The sequence below is a fragment of the Protopterus annectens genome, chromosome 5.part1 (genome assembly GCF_019279795.1).
Source record: "Protopterus annectens isolate FY-2018-M chromosome 5.part1, PAN1.0, whole genome shotgun sequence".
Classification (NCBI taxonomy): Eukaryota; Metazoa; Chordata; order Ceratodontiformes; family Protopteridae; genus Protopterus; species Protopterus annectens.
Genome location: NC_056736.1, coordinates 307,917,161 through 307,936,513, shown reverse-complemented (window position 1 = coordinate 307,936,513; position 19,353 = coordinate 307,917,161). Strand labels below are relative to the sequence as shown.

Below are 19,353 nucleotides of genomic sequence, written 5' to 3'. Positions count from 1 at the left end.
TTTTGCATTCCCTGATAAAATTATAAGGTTGATTAGGAGGATACATGAGGGAACAAAGCCAAAAACTGAAGGGCGTGGAGGGGGGTTCTCTCTGATAAGTTCTGTTTGAGCAGAGGAACCAGGCAGGAGTGTCCTCTATCCCTTTATTTGCATCATTCTTAGAACCACTGGAAAAGAAAATAAGGAACTCAGAAATTCAAGGATACAATTGGTATGGTAGTCACATACAAAATGGTTCAGCAATATCCATATTTATGGTGACATGATAAAATGAAGTTCTTAGAAGTATGTATTAAAATATTCTGTTTTAGCAGCTATGGATAAGTGGGAAGAGAATAAACAGAAGATAATGCAAAAACTGAAAGCTCTGTTTTATGGATATGGATAGCAGGACACAAACAGTGAAAATGTTTTCAGTCTCCCTAGTTTTATACACAGGTCAGTCATATTTTTATCAGAGTGAGGTGAAGTTGTGGATAAAAATAAAGAATTTTATCTGAGAGGGGATATGGGCAAGAGCCAATGGGATAAGCTAATCCTTCCAACCAGAACAAGGTGGTTTGGGATTACCTGATTTGAATGGAGTGTTTCAGAGCTACACAGCTAAGGCTACTATACATAGCAAAAGCAGAAAACTATAACTCAAAGTGGTAAGGGATGATGATGAAACAGGGGGGAAGCTGAAGAAACAAGGAAAGACTGGGATTTGGATGCAGATCCTTAAGGAGAATATCAATAACCATACAGAGTATTATATTCGTAAAGTAGCAAAAAAGTATTCTAAGAACTAAGCCAAAATGGGAATGGAGAAAGGAGAATTTACAGATATGTATGACTGTAATTAGGGAGTACAGAGAATAGGCAAGGGGGCTGGAATTTACTGTTGAAAACTGGCAAAGGAACCAAGGTACTGGGAGCAAATACTAAGAGAGGGAAAGGTAACAGAATGGAAAGAGGCAACATTTAATTTAAACTGCAGGCTAGAGTTTGCCTTGCCTTTCAAGGTCTGATATCAGAGTACAGTCAAGGAGAAAAAATAGGGAGATAAGTGAAAAAACAGGACTGGTACAGTTTTTGGTAGAATCTAGAACTGAAGCTGCTGTTACAAAATGGATAATTAGTACAGCATATAAAATATTGCATAATAACTATAGAAATCAATCAGAGGAGGTTAGAGTCAGAAAGAATTGGGAAAGAGAGACTGAATAAGCAATTCACAAAGAAACAATTGAGCGATATACGTATGCCTCCCAAATATGTAGCAAAATCTAGAAGATTTAGGATCTTTGCTTGGAAGTTTTTGTATAGGTACTTTTCTATCCTAAGCAGACTCCAAAGGATTTTTCCTCAAGTAGACTGTAAATGTTGGAGGTACAATGAAGAAAGAGGCAATTAGAAAACTAGTTTGGGAATGTAATGAGTTGGCATACTTTCAAAACTCCCTGCAGATTACACTAACAGAAATACTGGATGAGTTACTGGTATAACTAAGTAAATGATTTTTTTAAGCCATGATACAGAATCAGAATTACCTAGACATAGTAAGGCCTTGCTGAGTTTAATTCTGATGACTACCAAAAAAGCAATTACTAGAAAATGGAAATCAAAGTCTAAACCAACTGTATTAGAAGCAGTGAATATAGTAACAGAGACAAAACAACTGGAAGTGTTATCTTTAGAAAAGGGTAGGAGTAAATTACATAGAAAATGAGAATTGTGGGAACAATACTAGCAGAATAATATTTTGGAGAAGGAATGAGGTTTATGGGAAGGCAGGAACAGAATGAGCTTTGTTAACGTTTGAATGACAATAACTGGAAAGTTTATATGTGACGTATAATGTTAGCAACTGAAAATATGTTAATATGGCTTGTTTACATTTATATAAATGTATGACTGCCTATGTCATAAACAATAATTTAATAAAGATGTTTATTGTTTAAAAAATAAATAAATAAATAAAAACTGATGGTTCATTAGCATTTTCCCCACTTAATTAACTCCTCATTAGCTAATAGATAACTTGAGAATCACCAATGCCAGTTAACTTTAACCATAACCCCTTGTCTGGATCACCAAAAAATAGTATCATAATAAGAGAACCATACTGATCACAGACAATATATATATATATATATATATATATATATATATATATGTGTGTGTGTGTGGGTCTGTGTGTGTGTGTGTATCTGTTCTACAAGCTAAGAGGTATGGCTATAACTGTAAAAATATTCAAGAAGAACATGTAAATATGTAAGTGATGTGGCACCATCAAAACTGTTACCTTAACTCATCCTTTGGAAACTTGATGTTTAGTCTTTTCTCTCCCTTTGGCATTAAGGACAGGAGTGCGGCAACTTTCATAATTAAATCGCTGTCTCTGTGAGAGGAATAAAATATTCTGCTTTAAATAAATTAATACATCAAGTAATTCAGCTCTTCACAATAGCATCAAAAGGATTTTTACAGTTCTGTGATTTAAAGAGAATACTCTCATAATGGTTATCCCAGATTTGCAAAAGTTTCCATTTACTTGCAACTTTTGGGCCATTACAAAAAATGTACACTCAGCCACACATACTTGCAACTAACAGTTTATGGGTATTCTCTTTGATTACGCTGCCTTGTTATCATCCCATATGGTACATGTTTTCCACTGACTGACAATAAATGCATACTTGACAGATGACAACAATGTAGGAAGAATAATAGGGCATGCCCAAAAACCAGGAGCTGTAAATCTGAATGACCAGCTAGATCTGATGATAAAATACTAATGTAAAAATATTAGTACAAAGAAGCTCTGACTTCATGAGTCAGGAAGCTTTCCCAAATCTTGAATCCCCCAGCTGATACAACTTCTTTAATCTACAAGACTATAAAATCATTTTAAGAAGAACGAGATATTAAAATATAACATGGACAAACTAACTTTCCATTCAGTAAGTGCTAAGCATCTGCATGCACTTCCGGGTCTCACTTCTAAAACTACATTATCAAAATAATTCTGTTTATAAAAACTTGATATGAGAATTAAAAATTAAAGTAAAATAAACTGGGCATAAAGAAGGGAATTACTGGTCATTGCGTGTCTTAGCTATCTTTATACTGAAAGACTAGACCAAATAAAAGTATGAACAAATATGCAAACTTATACAAAGAATGTTAAATCTTTGATCCCCACACAAAAAGTAAATAAAAACTGTAACATCAAGCAGAGCTGCAGCTGGTTTATCTGACATGCAGTGCTGCTCCCGATTTGGTGTCCCTCAACACAAATGAGGAGCAAAAAAGGAAAAAAAAAATGTCATGAAAAAGTCCCTTCTCAGAGGAAAAGCACCATGTCATGTGTGGTACATCCCCTTGAAATTTCACTTTTCCAATTTAGTGGTTCGGTAGTTACCATCTTCATCAGCGGCATCTCATCAGGTCATTATCTGAAATGGGATAAGAAGTCTAATGGACCTTTAGGCAGGCAAATTCAATTAACAAGAAAGTCAGTGACGCAACAGGTACCACACTCGCCTTTGCTTCTGGAAGACCAGAAGGATGTGGGTTCTATTCCCACTTCAGCTGCAGGACTGCTGACACTGCAGTGCAGCATAAGGGGGCTGCTGCACTCCTGAGTGTGCCATACACAGGATGAGATGTTAAACTGACATACCATCTGCTTATGTTGGTGGTAGTTAAGGTAGATGCAAAATATCCCGTAGCATCTAGATTGCCCCATCCATAAGGGACACAGACACTTCCCCAGGAGTGAATCTGTGATTTCCCATCCATTGATCCACAATGCATTTGAAGAGGGGTAGGGAAGGGCTCTGGTTAACGTAAATAAGAAGCCTGTTCCAAAGAAGGGGTAATCTTTGTGACACATATCTGTCTCTCCAGCCTGTTTTGTTTTAGTCACTAATTAGATTTAGATCTCTAGATCTGGTGACTCTTGTGCTGTTTGCCTTGTGGATGTGTAGCAGCTCCATCAGAGCTGGATTTGTTAGTACCTTGTAGGTTAGGCATAGGTCACCTCTTAATATTCAGTAGGAGACAGAGTGAAGGGATAGGGCTTTTAGTCTACCAACATAGGACATGTTGTTAACGCATTGTATTTTCTTTATAAGAAACCTCTAGGGTCATTTCAGCTGCCGTAAGTGCCCAATGAAGTACATGCCAAATGGTGCACTGTACTCGATTATTGGTCTAGTGAGGACTGAAGTACAGTCGGACTATAACCTTCCTTGGATCTGGATGCTTTACCTTTACTTATAAGCTGTGCCACATAGAACAGCTTCTTCACCATTGTGGAAAAAATGGTGGTCAAAGTTCAGGCTACTATCTGTGTACTTAGATCTCACACCTCTGAGTCTAATCTTAGGGGTGTGCTACTAATGTTGCAGTTTGTGGGGGGGGGGTCTAAGGTTTCTCAAAGGGTATAATAAAATAGTTTTTCACATTTAGTTTTAGGCCATGGCTCTGGCATAAGTTGATCCGTGAGGGGGGTGGGGCCTTCTTAGAATGTCTGACTGGATGCATCTTGTATTCCAGTTTAATTCAGCATTCTTCCCTGATAATACTGTGCTTAGACACTGTGTGACAGAAGAATGCCTAAGAAGCTGAAAATTACGATGCACAAAACAGTGGTGCAACCAGTACGTCTGTATGGCACAGAAATGGGCAGTGAAGACAGAGCAGTGGAGGATTCTAGAGGTGATGGGAATAAAATCCCTGAGATTAACAGTAGGATTCACACTGTGAGACAGACAGAAATTATGACATCAGAGCAGAAGCCAAACTAGCTCTAATGCACAGAAGGTCAAACAGAACAGATTACTGTGGCTTGAGCACATGTGCAGGAAAGCAAAAGATAATTTAGGAGAGACAGGAAGAATGGAAGAGGATTTCACACATGTTCTATTGACAAGTATATACTTGCGACAAGTATGCACTGGCCTGACCTGTTCTTTTGACAAGCAAGATGGAAGAACTGTCGAGACCCAAAGGAATGGTGGGAGACATTTAGGAAAGACCAAGAACAGCTCCTATTAGATTTACTAAAGTAAGAAAATACCTATTATATATCTAACATCTGTTACTACTTGGTTAGTCTGTGACTGGCTGAATCTCTTGGAGTAAAGTGACTGAGGTAAAAAGGTTGATTTCTAATGTGTCAAGGTACCAAAGCAGGCTTGATTCCTGGAGTTAGGGTAAGAATATATATGAAATATATGAACAAAGGACTAAGTGGCCAGAGAAAATATGTCAGCAATGGAGGCATTTTGAAGCAAACAATGAAGAGCGATGCTTCCAGTGGTCTCTGACCTAAGCATTTCCTAATAAGTGTTGAATCACCTTATAAAACCAACTGGAAACACTCTTGGAAAGGGTTTATTTAGTGACTATAAACCCTACCCTCCCCACAACAAAGGAAACAAACAGCCATTCTTTAAAATCTGAGCTCTCAGTTTATGTCCAGGTTGTGTGGCCTCTTTATACCTTGGTTTCTGCCCAGTGAAACCAGAGTAATGAATGGAACAGTTAAAGGTTTTCAGGAGGAAAAATGGGCTGGCCCTGATGAACACACAGACTTTCTGAATGACCTGACAAGTTCCTTACAAATAAGGCTCAGCAGTTCAAAGATCCTACAAGTCACGATGTTATCTATAAGAAAAAGAGATACAAGATACAAACTTGACAATAGATTGTCAAGTTCAAATGGGGAAAAAGCAAGCTTGTTAGTCAACTAGTTTAGATCAGATGGATGCAAGTGTTCTATAAAGGTGGTTAGTACCCCTTTAAATAACTGACAAACTGGTGCTGGGCCACAACAAAACCCTCCACAAGGTCATGATGGGCAGAAATAGCGGAAACACATACCTTGGTTATGGAATAACTGAGGCCTATAGCTGTATGATTTAAGTCTCAGTTATACCACATACACCCTGGCTGTGGAATAACTGAGGTCTAAATCATACAGATATACAAAAAGCACTGAAAGAGAAAAAAATACAGCTCTATTACTCCATGAAAGATATACAAGTCTATAATCTCCATTCCAATACTTATTTATTTTACATTTGTTTACCAGGAAAGTCTGACTGGGATAAGACCCATTTTCAATGGAAACCCAGGGAGAAAAGCTCCATATATAGAGATTATACAAAACTTATACAAGAAATTATGCAAAAAAATATACAAGACATACAGTACAATCATCTGATAAAATTTCTTATTGCAGTGTAGACACTGTAATGTCTCAAAGTAAGCTGAGGAAGGGTTTGCAGGGGGGAAATTGGAAAGAAAAGATGAGGTTAGAAATGGACATGAGACAGCATAAATTATGAGGTGGTCAGGGAAGAAGAAAAATTATGACCAGAAACTATTGAAAGTAGTTAGCCTGGAGTAGTACAAGAGCAAAGCCAGGTGTCATTAAGATAATTTTTAAGAATATTTTTGAATTGGTTGGTATTTGTGTTGGTTCTGATGTTTTGAGGTAGGGAATTCCACCTTGCTGCTACATGATGAGAAAATAGGGAGTTCCCTGCCGTATTAGTGGAGTTGGACATTTGTAGTAGAGATTTATTTGTTGACCAAAGACATCAATTTGTGGTATGGGGCTACAGAATATTTAGAAAGGCAGGTTTTTTTTCAGGTTGATATACTAGTTTGTGTGCTAAGGTTAATTGGTTAGAGGATAGAAGTTGTGAGAGTTCTAATCAGGAGAGTTTTTTTAAGAAGTGACAGTGGTGGGTATGATGTGGGCAGAAAGTTGCAAATTTAGCTATTTTACTGTAGCATGTTTCAAGTTTAAATAAATCTGTCTTTTTAAAGTTGGTGAAAATTGGGGAAGCATACAGAAGTCTTAATAGAAGATGGGTTCTAGCAATTTCAACCATAGAGATGCTAGTTAGGTACGTATTTCTGTAAAGAGTACCCATGTTTTTACAAAATTTCTTAATTGTTTGTACAATCTATAACATGTTAAAATATTATAAATATATATATATATATATATATATATATATATATATATATATATACACACACACACACACACACACACACACACACACACACACACACACACACACATGACATATATAAGATGGTAAGTTAACTGAAGTGCAGCTGACACAAAACTATTAGTTCAACATGGCTACCTCCATTTCTTACAAAATAATCCCAAATTTAAATCTTCATTCATTCCAAATGGTACTAATGTTCTAATTCTAAGCATCAATATGGCTTCTTGCCTATATATAACCCTTCTAGTTATGCAGGTAAATCTAAAAATCCAAGGCCAAGGCTTTCATATTTTTATTAATTATTAAAAGTTTAATACCCATCATTACATCTCGTAACATCTGAAACTGGCAGTACTACTACAGAAGGTGTTAGTAAATTCCATGTTAAGAAGTTAAGTACAGAAAATAACCTCTGATATTTGTGGTAGCAAAGATTTAATTTTTACACTACAAGGATTGGTTTGAGGACAGAATTATTTGTGGGTAATCTCAGATGCTTTTAATTTATAAATGGACGACAAAATAAAACATGATGGCTATCTCAGATTTCCATAGGGACTATAGCCACAAAGCACAAAAATCAGAACTGTTGGAATTTAGTTTAAGTTTTTTTTTTTTTTTTTTTGAGTTTGCAAGAAATTACTGTTGGCTGATTCATAACACAACGAGGGCAACTTTTGTTCTCTCAAGCATAACTTTGCACAGGGGAAAACCTTTCTAAGTCAATGAGTATATTCAAGATATAGAATTTGCCCTGTTACATCTGTAAGAATTTCTGTCTCACTGACGCCTTAACTTGACTGCATAAGGGAGGGTCCTATGGATGAACAAACTACATTCTTGGAGAGACTGGAATATAAAAAGAGGGACCTCACCTTTAATATAAACATACCAGACAGTAAAATACTTCTCGGGTCTTGAATTGACAGAGAGAGTTAACATGTCTGTCGAGGTTAACAAGTTCATTAGCAATAATTTTGATAAGCCAACAGCAAGAGGCCTGACAGTACTTGCTAGTAGTTGTCCTTTTGCCATGTCTGTTAAATTCTATCCAGTATAGGGATTTTGTTAGACAAAACTGTAGCTGAAAATAAACAGAAACTGAAGCTTGAAATTTGATTTTGAGGAGCAGAGAACAAATTAAACAAAAGAAAGGGCACTCTGCTGAAGTAACTAAAGAATGGCATGAATGGTATCATAACATAAAATGTAAGGGTACAGCACAAATAGCACATGGTAACATTTTAGGAAAAAACAAATTGTGCAAATAAAGGTAAAGTAAATTAAGCAGTTAAGTGAAGTTTGTAACAACTCACACTATTGTAAAGATGATATCATATGAAACATTTGACCCATAGTGGTTCGTAAAAAGTACCTTTCCAGCATGACCTTGTGTATGTTACTCAGGGAGTAACACTTGAGGAACTAAATGACCACAGAAAAAAAAAAAAGAAATACCTCTGAATACTTTCTGTGGGCAGGGAGATGAGACTGCTTAGCCTGTTTCAACTGGAATGAAAGTAAATAAAATGGATAAAACTTGCAAACATGTTATTATGTTAAATCATGTTCAATCCACATAAAAAAATGAATTGTAACATTATATAAATTGTTTTTTTTCCAAAATATGTAATATCTGCCACAGTGGGACGACAGTATAGTTGAGTAATTAAACTTACCATTACATTAGATGTTTGAATGATCATTGCTGCAGTAACCTTATATGGGTTATATCCTGCCAAGAATATCACAGCTGTCCAGCTTCCAAAGCTTCAGGCACCTTTCACGCACCCAAAATGGCAGGCAAATCAAACTGAGTGGATTAAAAGTCTGGACACTAAGCTATTCAGAGCTGCAAACAGACAGAAGGTGGCTGAGCTCTGAAAGGACAATACTAAGAAGAACAAAAAATAAATAACCACACGCTGGCATGAACAACATAGTAAAAAACAATGGGGATGGAGGGAAGAAGCGGCTACTGCAGCAGTGATCATTTGAAAATTTACTGCTATGATAAGTTAATTTACACAGCTATACTGTGCTCACCATAACGATCACTGCTACAGTAGCTTTGGCTACATGGGTAGAGTACTCTAGCTTACTACATTTGGGAGATGGAAGGAGAACAGTCCAAGAGCCCCTGGAGAGTGGTCCTTGCAAAGCCTGATCTATACCTAGAGAAGGGATAGTGCTTTGTAAAAGTATGTACACAGGACCAAGTTGCTGATTCAATAATACATCTAGATTCCAACCTTTTCCAAAAAGTCATAGATGAAGTCAAGACCCTAGTACAGTGGGCCTTGTTCCCTGTCTGGAATAGTTTTACTGTGGTAAGTATAATAAAAGGTAATAGCCTTAGACAACCACTTTGAAAAAGTCTGTTTTGACATAGGCTGTCCTTTTTCACCTACACAAAAAATTAAATTATCTGAAGATTTGAAAAAAAAAAGCCAGGGAGATGGACAGTTTGGCTTAAAGGAAACGTGGATACCACTTTAGGCATAAAAGAAGGATTATTTCTCAAATAAATCCTGTCCTTGTGGAAAATGAGCAACTCAGATACTCTTTTTGTAGTCAGAGCAATCAGTACAACTGTTTTCCATGTTAAGAACCTCAAGTCAGCCAGGTTAGCTGGTTCAAATGGAGCAAGTGTTAGCTTCTTTAGCCCCCAGATCCCAAGGGGGGACCAGTGGTTTTCTTGAAGGCCTCCTCTGTAAAACTCTTTTCAAAAACACTCTGACATGAGACTGCAGTGAAAGAGGAAGATCCTTGGGCTGAACCTGGACAGATGAGTAGAAAGGTCATAGGATAATAACTCACACAAATATTGTAAAACCAGAGAACAACTAGCCCTGGATGGGTGCTGGTTATACTGTTGACACCAACTAGGAAAACCTTTTCTACTTGCTAATATATGATTTTATAATAGCTGGTTTTCTTGTCCCTATTAGTACCTACTCCATGTCTTCAGTAAAGGGATAGTTAAAAGGAATTAAGACCCCATCAGAGGCAGTCAACTGAAGTTGATTGGTATTAGGGTATTCAAACATCTCTGTTCTTGGGTGAGCAGATCCAGACTCTGAGGAAGCTTGTGGTAATTACTCCTGGGCATTTCCAAAAGGAGGGTGAACTATGGTTGTTTGGGCCAGAAGGCGGTCATCACTATGATCTTAGGGGGATTTCTTCTGAATCTTCAGAAGTATCTTGGATATTACTAAAGAGTATAAAAGCAAAGAGGAACATTCCTGTCCAAGGAAAAGAAAAGAATAGAAAAGGCATCTGTGTTCCAGGCTTTCTTTCATGGAGTCCTGGATTAGAATCTTGTCAGATGATTTTTTCAGAGAGGAGGCAGAGGCCTACTTGAGGAACTCCCCACAGATGGATCAAATCTTGGAAGACCCCTGATATAGTTTCCATTCGTGAGGGTCTGCCCTTTTCCTGCTCAGTTTGTCTACCACACGATTTTGCTGTGACAGACTATAGGATGTTTGGAGAGTGAGATTGTGTTGTGAAGCTATATTCCAAGCTAACATGGCTAGCCTGCACAAGGGGTACAAGCTGGTTCTCCCTTGCTTGTCAATGTACCATGTGACTGTGGTATTGTCTGTAACAACTTGAAGAGGTCCTGAGGACCAAAGATGATTCATACAGTTAAGGTGCCTTGATAAGGGCAAGCATCTATTTTATATTTATGTGTTTGTATCTGTCCTTGGTGTCCCACACACCTTGCACTTGTATCCCTTCTGCAACTGCTGCCTAAGCAAAGTCTGACATGTCTGTGGTGACTGACTGCTTTGGAACAAGGAGGGAGAAGGGAAGACCTGGACTTAGGGATATCTGTTGTCTCCACTAAGTCATTTCTCTTCTGACAAACCCCAGAACTGGGATTTGAAAAGAAAAAGATTGCTGATGCTGAGACCAAAGAGACTTCAGATACCACTGTATCTTTCTCACGAGGAGTCTTGCTAGGGGTATCTTAAGAATGATAGAAGCCACAAGACCCAAAATCCTGACTGAAGTCTGAGTGGAAAGCCCTTAAAATAGAGTGGAAGAAAAACTCTAAACTGTGGTGTCTAGTTGACATCCCAGGGAGACAATTCTTTGAGAAGGAGTCAAGAAAGACTTTTGAATTTACTCTTGGAATCCCAGTTTGTGAAAGAGATCTCTCACCCAAGAGAGAGAGAGAGAGATTCCTGACACTATTAAAAAGACTTGGCAAAAATAAGCAAACTGGCTAAATATGGAAAAAATGTTGATACCCTGTAGCCTACACTGAGTTATAACTGGAGCTAGATACTTCGTGAGCACGCTTGGTGAAGTGGATAGCCCAAAGGGTAAGGAAGAGAACTGATAATGTGATCCACACAAAGAACCTGAAGAAACTACTGAAATCTGAATGAATACAGATGCAATGATAAAGCTAGTGTTGCCGGGAAACTTGAATGAGGAACAGGAGTTAACAGGTTGTGAAGTGACATCATTTTGAATCTGGGCACTGTCACAAACAGGTTTAGGAAAGAAAGATCCATAATTGGTCTTCAAGCATTTTCTTTCTTTGGCACTAAAAACATCCTTGAATAAAACCCCTTTTCCACCTAGGTAGGGGAAACAAGTTCTATCACTCCCTGAGACAGCATGTGATGAAGGAAAAGTGGAAATAAGACTCTGATCTGGAAGATGAGGAATTACCCCTTGGAAAGGAGGAATTTCTTCCCATTGTCATTTACAACCTTGATGAATGATCTTCAGAACCCATTTGTCTGAAACAATCTGTTGCCAAAGAAAAAAGTGGAGATTCAGACTTTCTGGAAGACAAAGCGGTTTGCCAGGGTGGGATTTATTGGACTGTCCTTAGCTTTTGGAGTTTCCAGAATTTTTCTTGGGACCCATTTACCATTTCTTTTTAAAGTCCAGTGCTTCTTACCAAAACTGGATGAGGAGACACACGATCAGTTGGAAAATTTGGAAATGGAGGGCTGAAAAATTTTACAGATTTTCGGTATCAGCTTACACTTTCTTCACATTGTTGATGAATTCTGTAGCAGATGGACTAAAAATGAAATCTCTATTCAAATGAGAATTTAAAATCCCATTTTTCATCATCATCTGGAAGATTCTGAGAATGCAGCCATGCGAACTTCTTCAAAACAATACCGATGGTCAAAGGCCTTGAAGAAGTATCAGTAGAGTCATGCACAAACTGTATACAATGAGTAGTGACTTGAACAATAGAAGAGATTACATTATTTAAAGCAGAACTTTCCTTACAAGAGGAAACCACAGACAAAATATATATAATACAGGGAACAACAATAGATTAGGAAACCTGTATCACCACTAGTACACAAGCACAGAGATTCCTGGACTTTCTCAAAGTAAATGCCCTGGAACAGTTAGTAACAGTACCCACTAGAGGGGAAACAACATCTTGGATCTTGTCCTTACTAATATGAGAGCATCTTGCACTACCCCTTGTGCATCTTCATCACTTGTTAGGTCTGACCATAAAGCAGTCTCCTTCGACATAAAACTAAAACCAGAGATCCTTTCCACCTAAGGTACCTTTAGAAATTTATTTAAGACAAACTACTTACTCCTTATAAACAAAGCCCCACCAACCCCATTTAACTACAACGAATATATAGAAATGTATACCACAGCAGGTAAATAGCTACACAGATGCAACTGTACCCCATAGGAAAACATGTAGAGCAAACTCCAGAAACAAACCCACATGGTGGAACAATAATACTGAAAAGGTTTAAAAGAAAATAATTCTGATCAAAAGAAAGAAGAGTAATTCTCAGAAGGTTAGAGCCCTTGTCACTGAAATAAACAAACAAAATCAGGAGTTTAATAAAATACGCTAAAGCGAAGTTTGAGGCTAAAACAGCTACTCAATCCAAAGACAATCACAAGGCCTTTTTTTTAGTTATGTTTGTAATCCCAAAAGCACACAGCAGTGTGCGCAGCTAACTGCAAACAATGTTACCTACACTGAGACAGAAGATGTAGCTAACCTACTGGCTAATAAATTTATCTCTAACTCTACCCCTTTCTCCCCTCCATCTGTCCCTCAAGATTTTCCTTTAACTGGCTCTCCTACAGCCATCATATGAGACCAAATCTTAAAAGCACAATCAAAGCTAAAAATACTGCATCAATGGGTCTTGACAATATCCCTGGTTGTATCTTAAATAGCATGATACCCACACCGCTAACAACACTGTTCAGTTTCAGCCTCCATACAGGTTTTTTACCAAGTGAATGGAGAACAGCTACAGTCATTCCCATGCATAAGGGTTGGACCTTCCACAGTTTCAGGCAATTACATACCCATAAGTCTGGCCAGCCTCATATGCAAAGCCATAGAAAGAATTATAATGGAATTAATCAATGAGGACATAGGGAGCCTCCAAACACTAAATCTGTCTTGGCTTGGATTTGTCAAGGAAACATCATGCTTACTCAATCTGGTGCATTTCTTTGGAAAGGTCACCAAAGCAATGGATGAAGGCAAAATGGTACACATCACATACTTTGACCTGGCCAAAGCCTCCGACAGTTTTCCACTCAGGCATAGTAGGTAAGCTAAATAAACTGGGAGTAAACTCCAGTGTCACCCACTTGATTGCCAACTGGCTCACAGATAGGACAAAGATGATCAAAATAGGGGAAGTTACTTCCACAAAGAGACCAGTCACCAGTGGATTCCCCCAAGATTCTGTGCTGGGACCTCTCCTGTTTGGCACCTACTTTTCTGAAGTAAAATCCAGTGGCAAAGGACTCTGGCTGACTAAGTCTGCAGATGACTGCAAGCTAAAAGCAGTCCTTGAATCCCCAAATGACTTGGCCATCCTGCAGAAAGGTTTGTCTCAAGTAAATAACTGGTGTCAAAATCATGGTCCGAAAATAAGTACAAAAAATGCATTACTGTATCCTTTGAGAAGTCATCTACCCCAGGGAACTACTATATTGACAATACGCCCCTAAGAGTTGAATCAGTTGTTCGGGATTTGGGAATTAATGTGGACAGTGACCTAACTTTTGACCAACATGTGTCTGTTGTTGTAAGAAAGTCCTTCTGTATTGCACAGCTTATAAACAAAGGTATTGTGTGTGTCTAGCTCTAGGGATGTCAATGTTCCCCTTTATTCATCCCTCATTATGCTAATCACTGAATATAATGCCCTTCGGCGTGTATCTGTCCAGACACATGCAACTACTGGAACACCCACAGAAATGCCTTATTAAAAGAGATCCAAGGCCTAAACATGTCCTACATGGAACGACTCAAAGCTCTGTCACTATACTCGGTATCCTACAAACTGCTAATAGGGCTAAGGGGTAACCTGTGTCTGGCATACAAGGCATCCTCCAAACTCTTACTGATGAATTTACAGCATGTCAGCAAATCAAATGGCATCAGAAATTTTTATTTATTATTTGTTTACCGGGAACATCTAACTGGAACAGAGCTCATTTTCAGAGGAGGTCCGGGGAGAAACCCTCCAAATGCATGTCTTTGGAATGTGGGAGGAAACCGAAGCACCTAAAGGAAACCCATGCAGACTCCACACCGAAAGTACCCCAACCGAGAATCGAACTGGAGAACCACTTGCTGTGAGACAACACAGCTAACAGCTGCACCGCCTGCACTCGGTCTACGGATCTAAACCACTTCTGCAACATCAACAGAATGGTTTGGAGGGACAGGTATATTTCGCAAAGGATACTGCTGCTATGGAACAGATTCTCCCTTCACATAATACAAAGTTCATCATTGCTCATTTTCAAATGCAACTTAGATCTATGAATGGAAAACAGAAAATTGAATGCAGAACTTCCACCTGTACTACTAATGGAGAGATGCATCTCCTAAATGCTTTATCCCATGCTTGGGTCCCCTCATATTATCTATGGTATGATCCCAGTTATTGTCATTGGGGTAATAAAGAAGTTATGTACTTACCATAACATTCCATGTGAGTTGTTCATCTTGCCTTCATTCTTACAAATGGGTCTGGAGCCGCTCCCTCGGCTCTGAGGTTTTCGAGTAGCTCGAGGCCAAGTCCCTATCCCATGATGATCTCTGCCTCACCTCAGATCTAGTTTGCTGATCCCAACATATACAATATAAGAAAAACATGAACAGTAAGAAATCCTATACAAAGACCCACCAGACCGCAAATCTCTTACTCGTTCTTTGAGAACCCTGCAGGGGGTAGGCGGGAGAGAATGTAAGAATGAGGGCAAGATGAACAACTCACATGGAACGTTATGGTAAGTACATAACTTCTTTATGTGAAGTTGTTCAATCTCGCCATTCATTCTTACAAATGGGTAGCGTCCCAAGCACCATTCATCCTGAGTGGCTCATGGGAGTATATTCCTGAGGACAGTGGAAACAAAGGAAGCCCTGTCCCTGGAGGCCTTATCTACTTTGTAATGTGTGTAATGTGTAATAAAGGTATATGGCTTTGACCAAGTGGCAGCTGCACATAGTGTCTAATGGCAGTCTAGCCATATAAACTGAAGAAGTAGGAACAGCTCTTGTGGAATGCACCTTCATGTTATGTTCTAACGGTTGATTCACAGAAGAATATGTGAATTTTATACAATCAGTCAACCATTTGGAAAGAGTGACTTATGACACCGGTAGCCCTTTCTTGGTATCAGAATGAGAGACACAAAGTTGTTCTGATTTTCTAAATTCTTTTGTTCTATCCAAATAAAATCTGAGTTGTCTGTGAACATCAAGTTTATGCAACATATACTCCAACTTGTTGGAATGGTTAATGAAAAAAGTTGGGAGCTCAATAGTTTGACTGAGATTAGCCTCCGAACATACCTTTGGAAGGAAGGAAGGGTTAGTCCGGAGCGACACTCTGTCAGGGTGAAACATCAAATATGGGGGTTTAATAGATGAGGCATGAAGTTCGGACACCCTACACACTGATGTAATGTCCACCAAGAAAATGGTTTTCCAAGACAGGAATTTTAGTTGGCAGGAAGATTCAGGCTCAAATGGAGGAAGAATAATCCTAGACAGAACAAACTTTAGTTTCCAGGGAGTGAAAGGTTGTCTTATTGGTGGTTTGAGATGTTTGGTTCCTTTTAAGAAGGCTCTACATAACCTGTGAGACATAAGATTAGAACCTTCCGATCCGAGGTAAAAATTTGAAATTGCAGCCAACTGAACACATATGGTAGCTGCCACAGCACCTTCATTAAAAAGCTTAGTCAAGAACTCTAATATGCTAGCAAATGGGGTGACATATGGGTCAATATCATTTTGAGAAGCCCATTAAGCAAACTGCTTCCACTTGCTGGCGTATAACTTTCTGGTTGAAGCTTTATGTGAGGATACAAGGATATGCTGCACCTCCAAGGAAAGATTGTGGGACCTGGCTATGTTGGAAATCGGAGCAGCCAAGCTGTCAAATTTGAGGGAGTGAAGTGAAGGATGAAGAGCCCCTGACGAATGTGTCAGCAGATCTGGAACTGGGTCCAGAATTCAAGGTTCCTCAAGTTGGCAGAGTCGAAGGAAGGGGAACCAAATCTGTCAAGGCCAATATGGGGCTATAAGAATTACAGTCCTCCCCAAGGATTTGGCTTTCTGCAGAAATTTTGGAATCAGGGGAATGGGTGGAAATGCATATAGGAATCCCAGAGGCCAAACCTGTACGAGAGAATCCCTTGGGTTTTCGCCTGGTGGGGGATTCAGGGCAAAGTAGCTTCTGCATTTGGCATTCATGGGGAATGCAAACAGGTCGCAGTAAGGCTGGATCCATCTGTGGAAAATCATCTCCACTACGTCATCTTTGAGGGACCACTCGTGCGGCATCAGAATGGCACTGCTTAGTTTGTCTGCGATCACGTTGGATTTCCCCGGGATGTGAGTCGCTATCAGAAAGCGCCCGGTGGATACAGCCCACTGCCAGACTCTTAAGGCCTCCTGACACAGGGGATAAGACTTGGCTCCCCCTTGCTTGTTGATATACCAGACTACTGACATGCTGTCAGTCTGAATCGCAATCGTTCCCAGAGGAAGAGAGTCTTGGAAGTACTGCAATGCCAAAAGTACTGCTCTCATCTCCAGGACATTGATATGCAATTGTGACTCTGTCTCTGACCAGGTGCCTTGGGCTGTTCTTCCCTGAAAAGGCCCCCCCACCCTATCAGAGAAGCATCCGTGGTCACTGTGGCTGATGGCGGGGGAAGAACAAATGGACGACCTACTGTTAAATGGTGGCTGGTCAACCACCATTTAAGATCCTTTTTGCATGAATTCTTTAATGATTATCAAGAATGACATCGGAAGTTGTTGGTAAGACCACTGGGTGAAGAGTGACCATTGAAGTATTCTCATGTGCATGCGCCCTAAAGGAACTGCTGTGAGAGTTGCTGCCATAGTACCTAGTAGTTTCAAAACTTGAGAGGCTGGTACTTTTTTGTGTGTCAGAATGTCTGATGCCTGTTGCCAGAGTGTGACTATTCTTTCCAGTGGCAGTTTTACCATGGTGGTGGTGGTGTCTAAATCTGCTCCGATAAAGGAAATACGCTGTGATGGTGACAACACAGACTTGTCAAAATTTATAGCAATTGCTAACTGAGAACACAGTTGTAGAGTGTGATCCCTAGATTGAACTAGTTGATGCCTGGAGTGGCGGTGAGGAGCTAGTCGTCCAGGTACAGAAACACTTGGAATCCTAGATGACTCAGGTGAGCCGTAGCCACTGCCATGCATTTGGTAAACACTCTGGGGGCTGTTGTGAGACCAAAGGGCAGTGCTCGGAACTGATAATGACTGGCTCCCAGCCGGAAATGCAGGTGACCTCTGGATGGTCTGGCCATTTTGATATGATAGTACGCATCCTTGAGATCTATACAGCACATCCAATTGCCCATTTCTAGAAACGGAAGAACTGACTGAAGTGTATCCATCCGGAACTTCTCCTTTTCACAAAAGTGTTAAGTTTGCTGAGATCCAAGATGGGCCTCCAGTCCCCTGTTTTCTTTGGAACTAAGTAGGTTCCGGATCCTATCTGGTCTGCTGGGACTGGCTGGATGACTCTTTTTTCAAGCAACCTTTGAATCTCTATGATTGCTTGATCCCTGAGATGGGGTGAAACATCTGGGATTTTCTTTCGTACAGAGGGAGGTTCTGTGAAAGGAATGACATATCCTCTGGTAATAATGCTTTGTACCCAAGAATCTTTTGTAAATTTTAGCCAGGCGTTTGGATACAAAGACAAGCGACCCCCAACTTCCTCTAGAGTAGGACAGTCTGGCCTCCTTTCAGGAGCGCTGGTAGGGCTTTCCAAAGAACTGATCTCTGTTGCCCTGGTTTTGTGGACCCCCTGGGCGGCGTCTTCAATTATTGCTCCCTCCACTGCCCCTCGAGGGGGGTTCACTGCATGCGTTCTGAAAGGCTCCTTGGGACTTGCGGAACCACATTTTTCCTCCCTTTTGCCCTTTGGGGTAAGGTCTGGTAAAGGGGGAAAAACAGACTCCTACGGCAGATAGAGTCTTTCCATCTTGTTCACACCTAGTGAGGGTCTCCTTGACTTTAGGCCCGAAAAGGGACGAGCCATCAAATGGGGTATTAAAGGAAGACTTGAAGGCTTCTGCAAAGGAGCATAAGCACATTCAGGAATATCTCCGAAGAGCTATTCATGAACCCGCTGCCCGACTCATGCCATCAGCTGCATAAGAAATGAGGCGCACAGAATTAACGTTATTGAGCTGGGATTTCACCTTATCAGGAACACCCTCAGCTGTAATACTCTATAGAGTATCTCCAAGCTCTTTAAGGAGATCTCTCTGAAGTCTGGTAAAATTTGTCAAATAGTTGAGCGATCGCATAGCAAAAGTCGCTGAACTAAAAATGCGTTTCTCATACCTGTCCATAATCCTGGAATCTCTATTAGGAGGATGGACACTAGCAGAGGTTTCAGACATCTCTTTCTTAGTGGCAGTTGTCACCCCCATGGCATCAACCAGCACTCCTTTGGTAAGAAACATTATGTCCTGTGGCGATGTAATAAACTTGTTGAGACTCCCACGCCCTTCAAGCAACTAAATCCATTAGTTCTTCGAAGGGTGGAGTCACCCACGAAGCACTGACTCATCATCAGTAAGGCTAATGGACTGCCAGCCACCCCTCTGTCTTAGGATCTCTAGGATATCAGCAAAAGAGCCTCTGAGGGGGACCGTGGGGACACTTCTGATTCCTCTAAGTCAGTGTCTGATGTGACAGACTCCTGCAGGGAGTCTAAATGCCTCCTCTTACAAAGCTTTTTCCTGGAAACCTCATGAGCGGGAGCTT

The 19,353-nt window shown here is 39.9% G+C and overlaps 1 protein-coding gene across 2 annotated transcripts in view; it reads right to left on the bottom strand.

The window, feature by feature from the left end:
- UGGT2 (UDP-glucose glycoprotein glucosyltransferase 2) overlaps positions 1–19,353 on the bottom strand; it is a 4,352,373-nt gene that overhangs the window by 1,839,248 nt on the left and 2,493,772 nt on the right. For both annotated transcript variants that reach the window (XM_044072987.1, XM_044072988.1), the window contains exon 25: positions 2,288–2,383. In XM_044072987.1, coding sequence (XP_043928922.1) covers positions 2,288–2,383 — 96 coding nt within the window. The remainder of the gene's footprint in view (positions 1–2,287; positions 2,384–19,353) is intronic.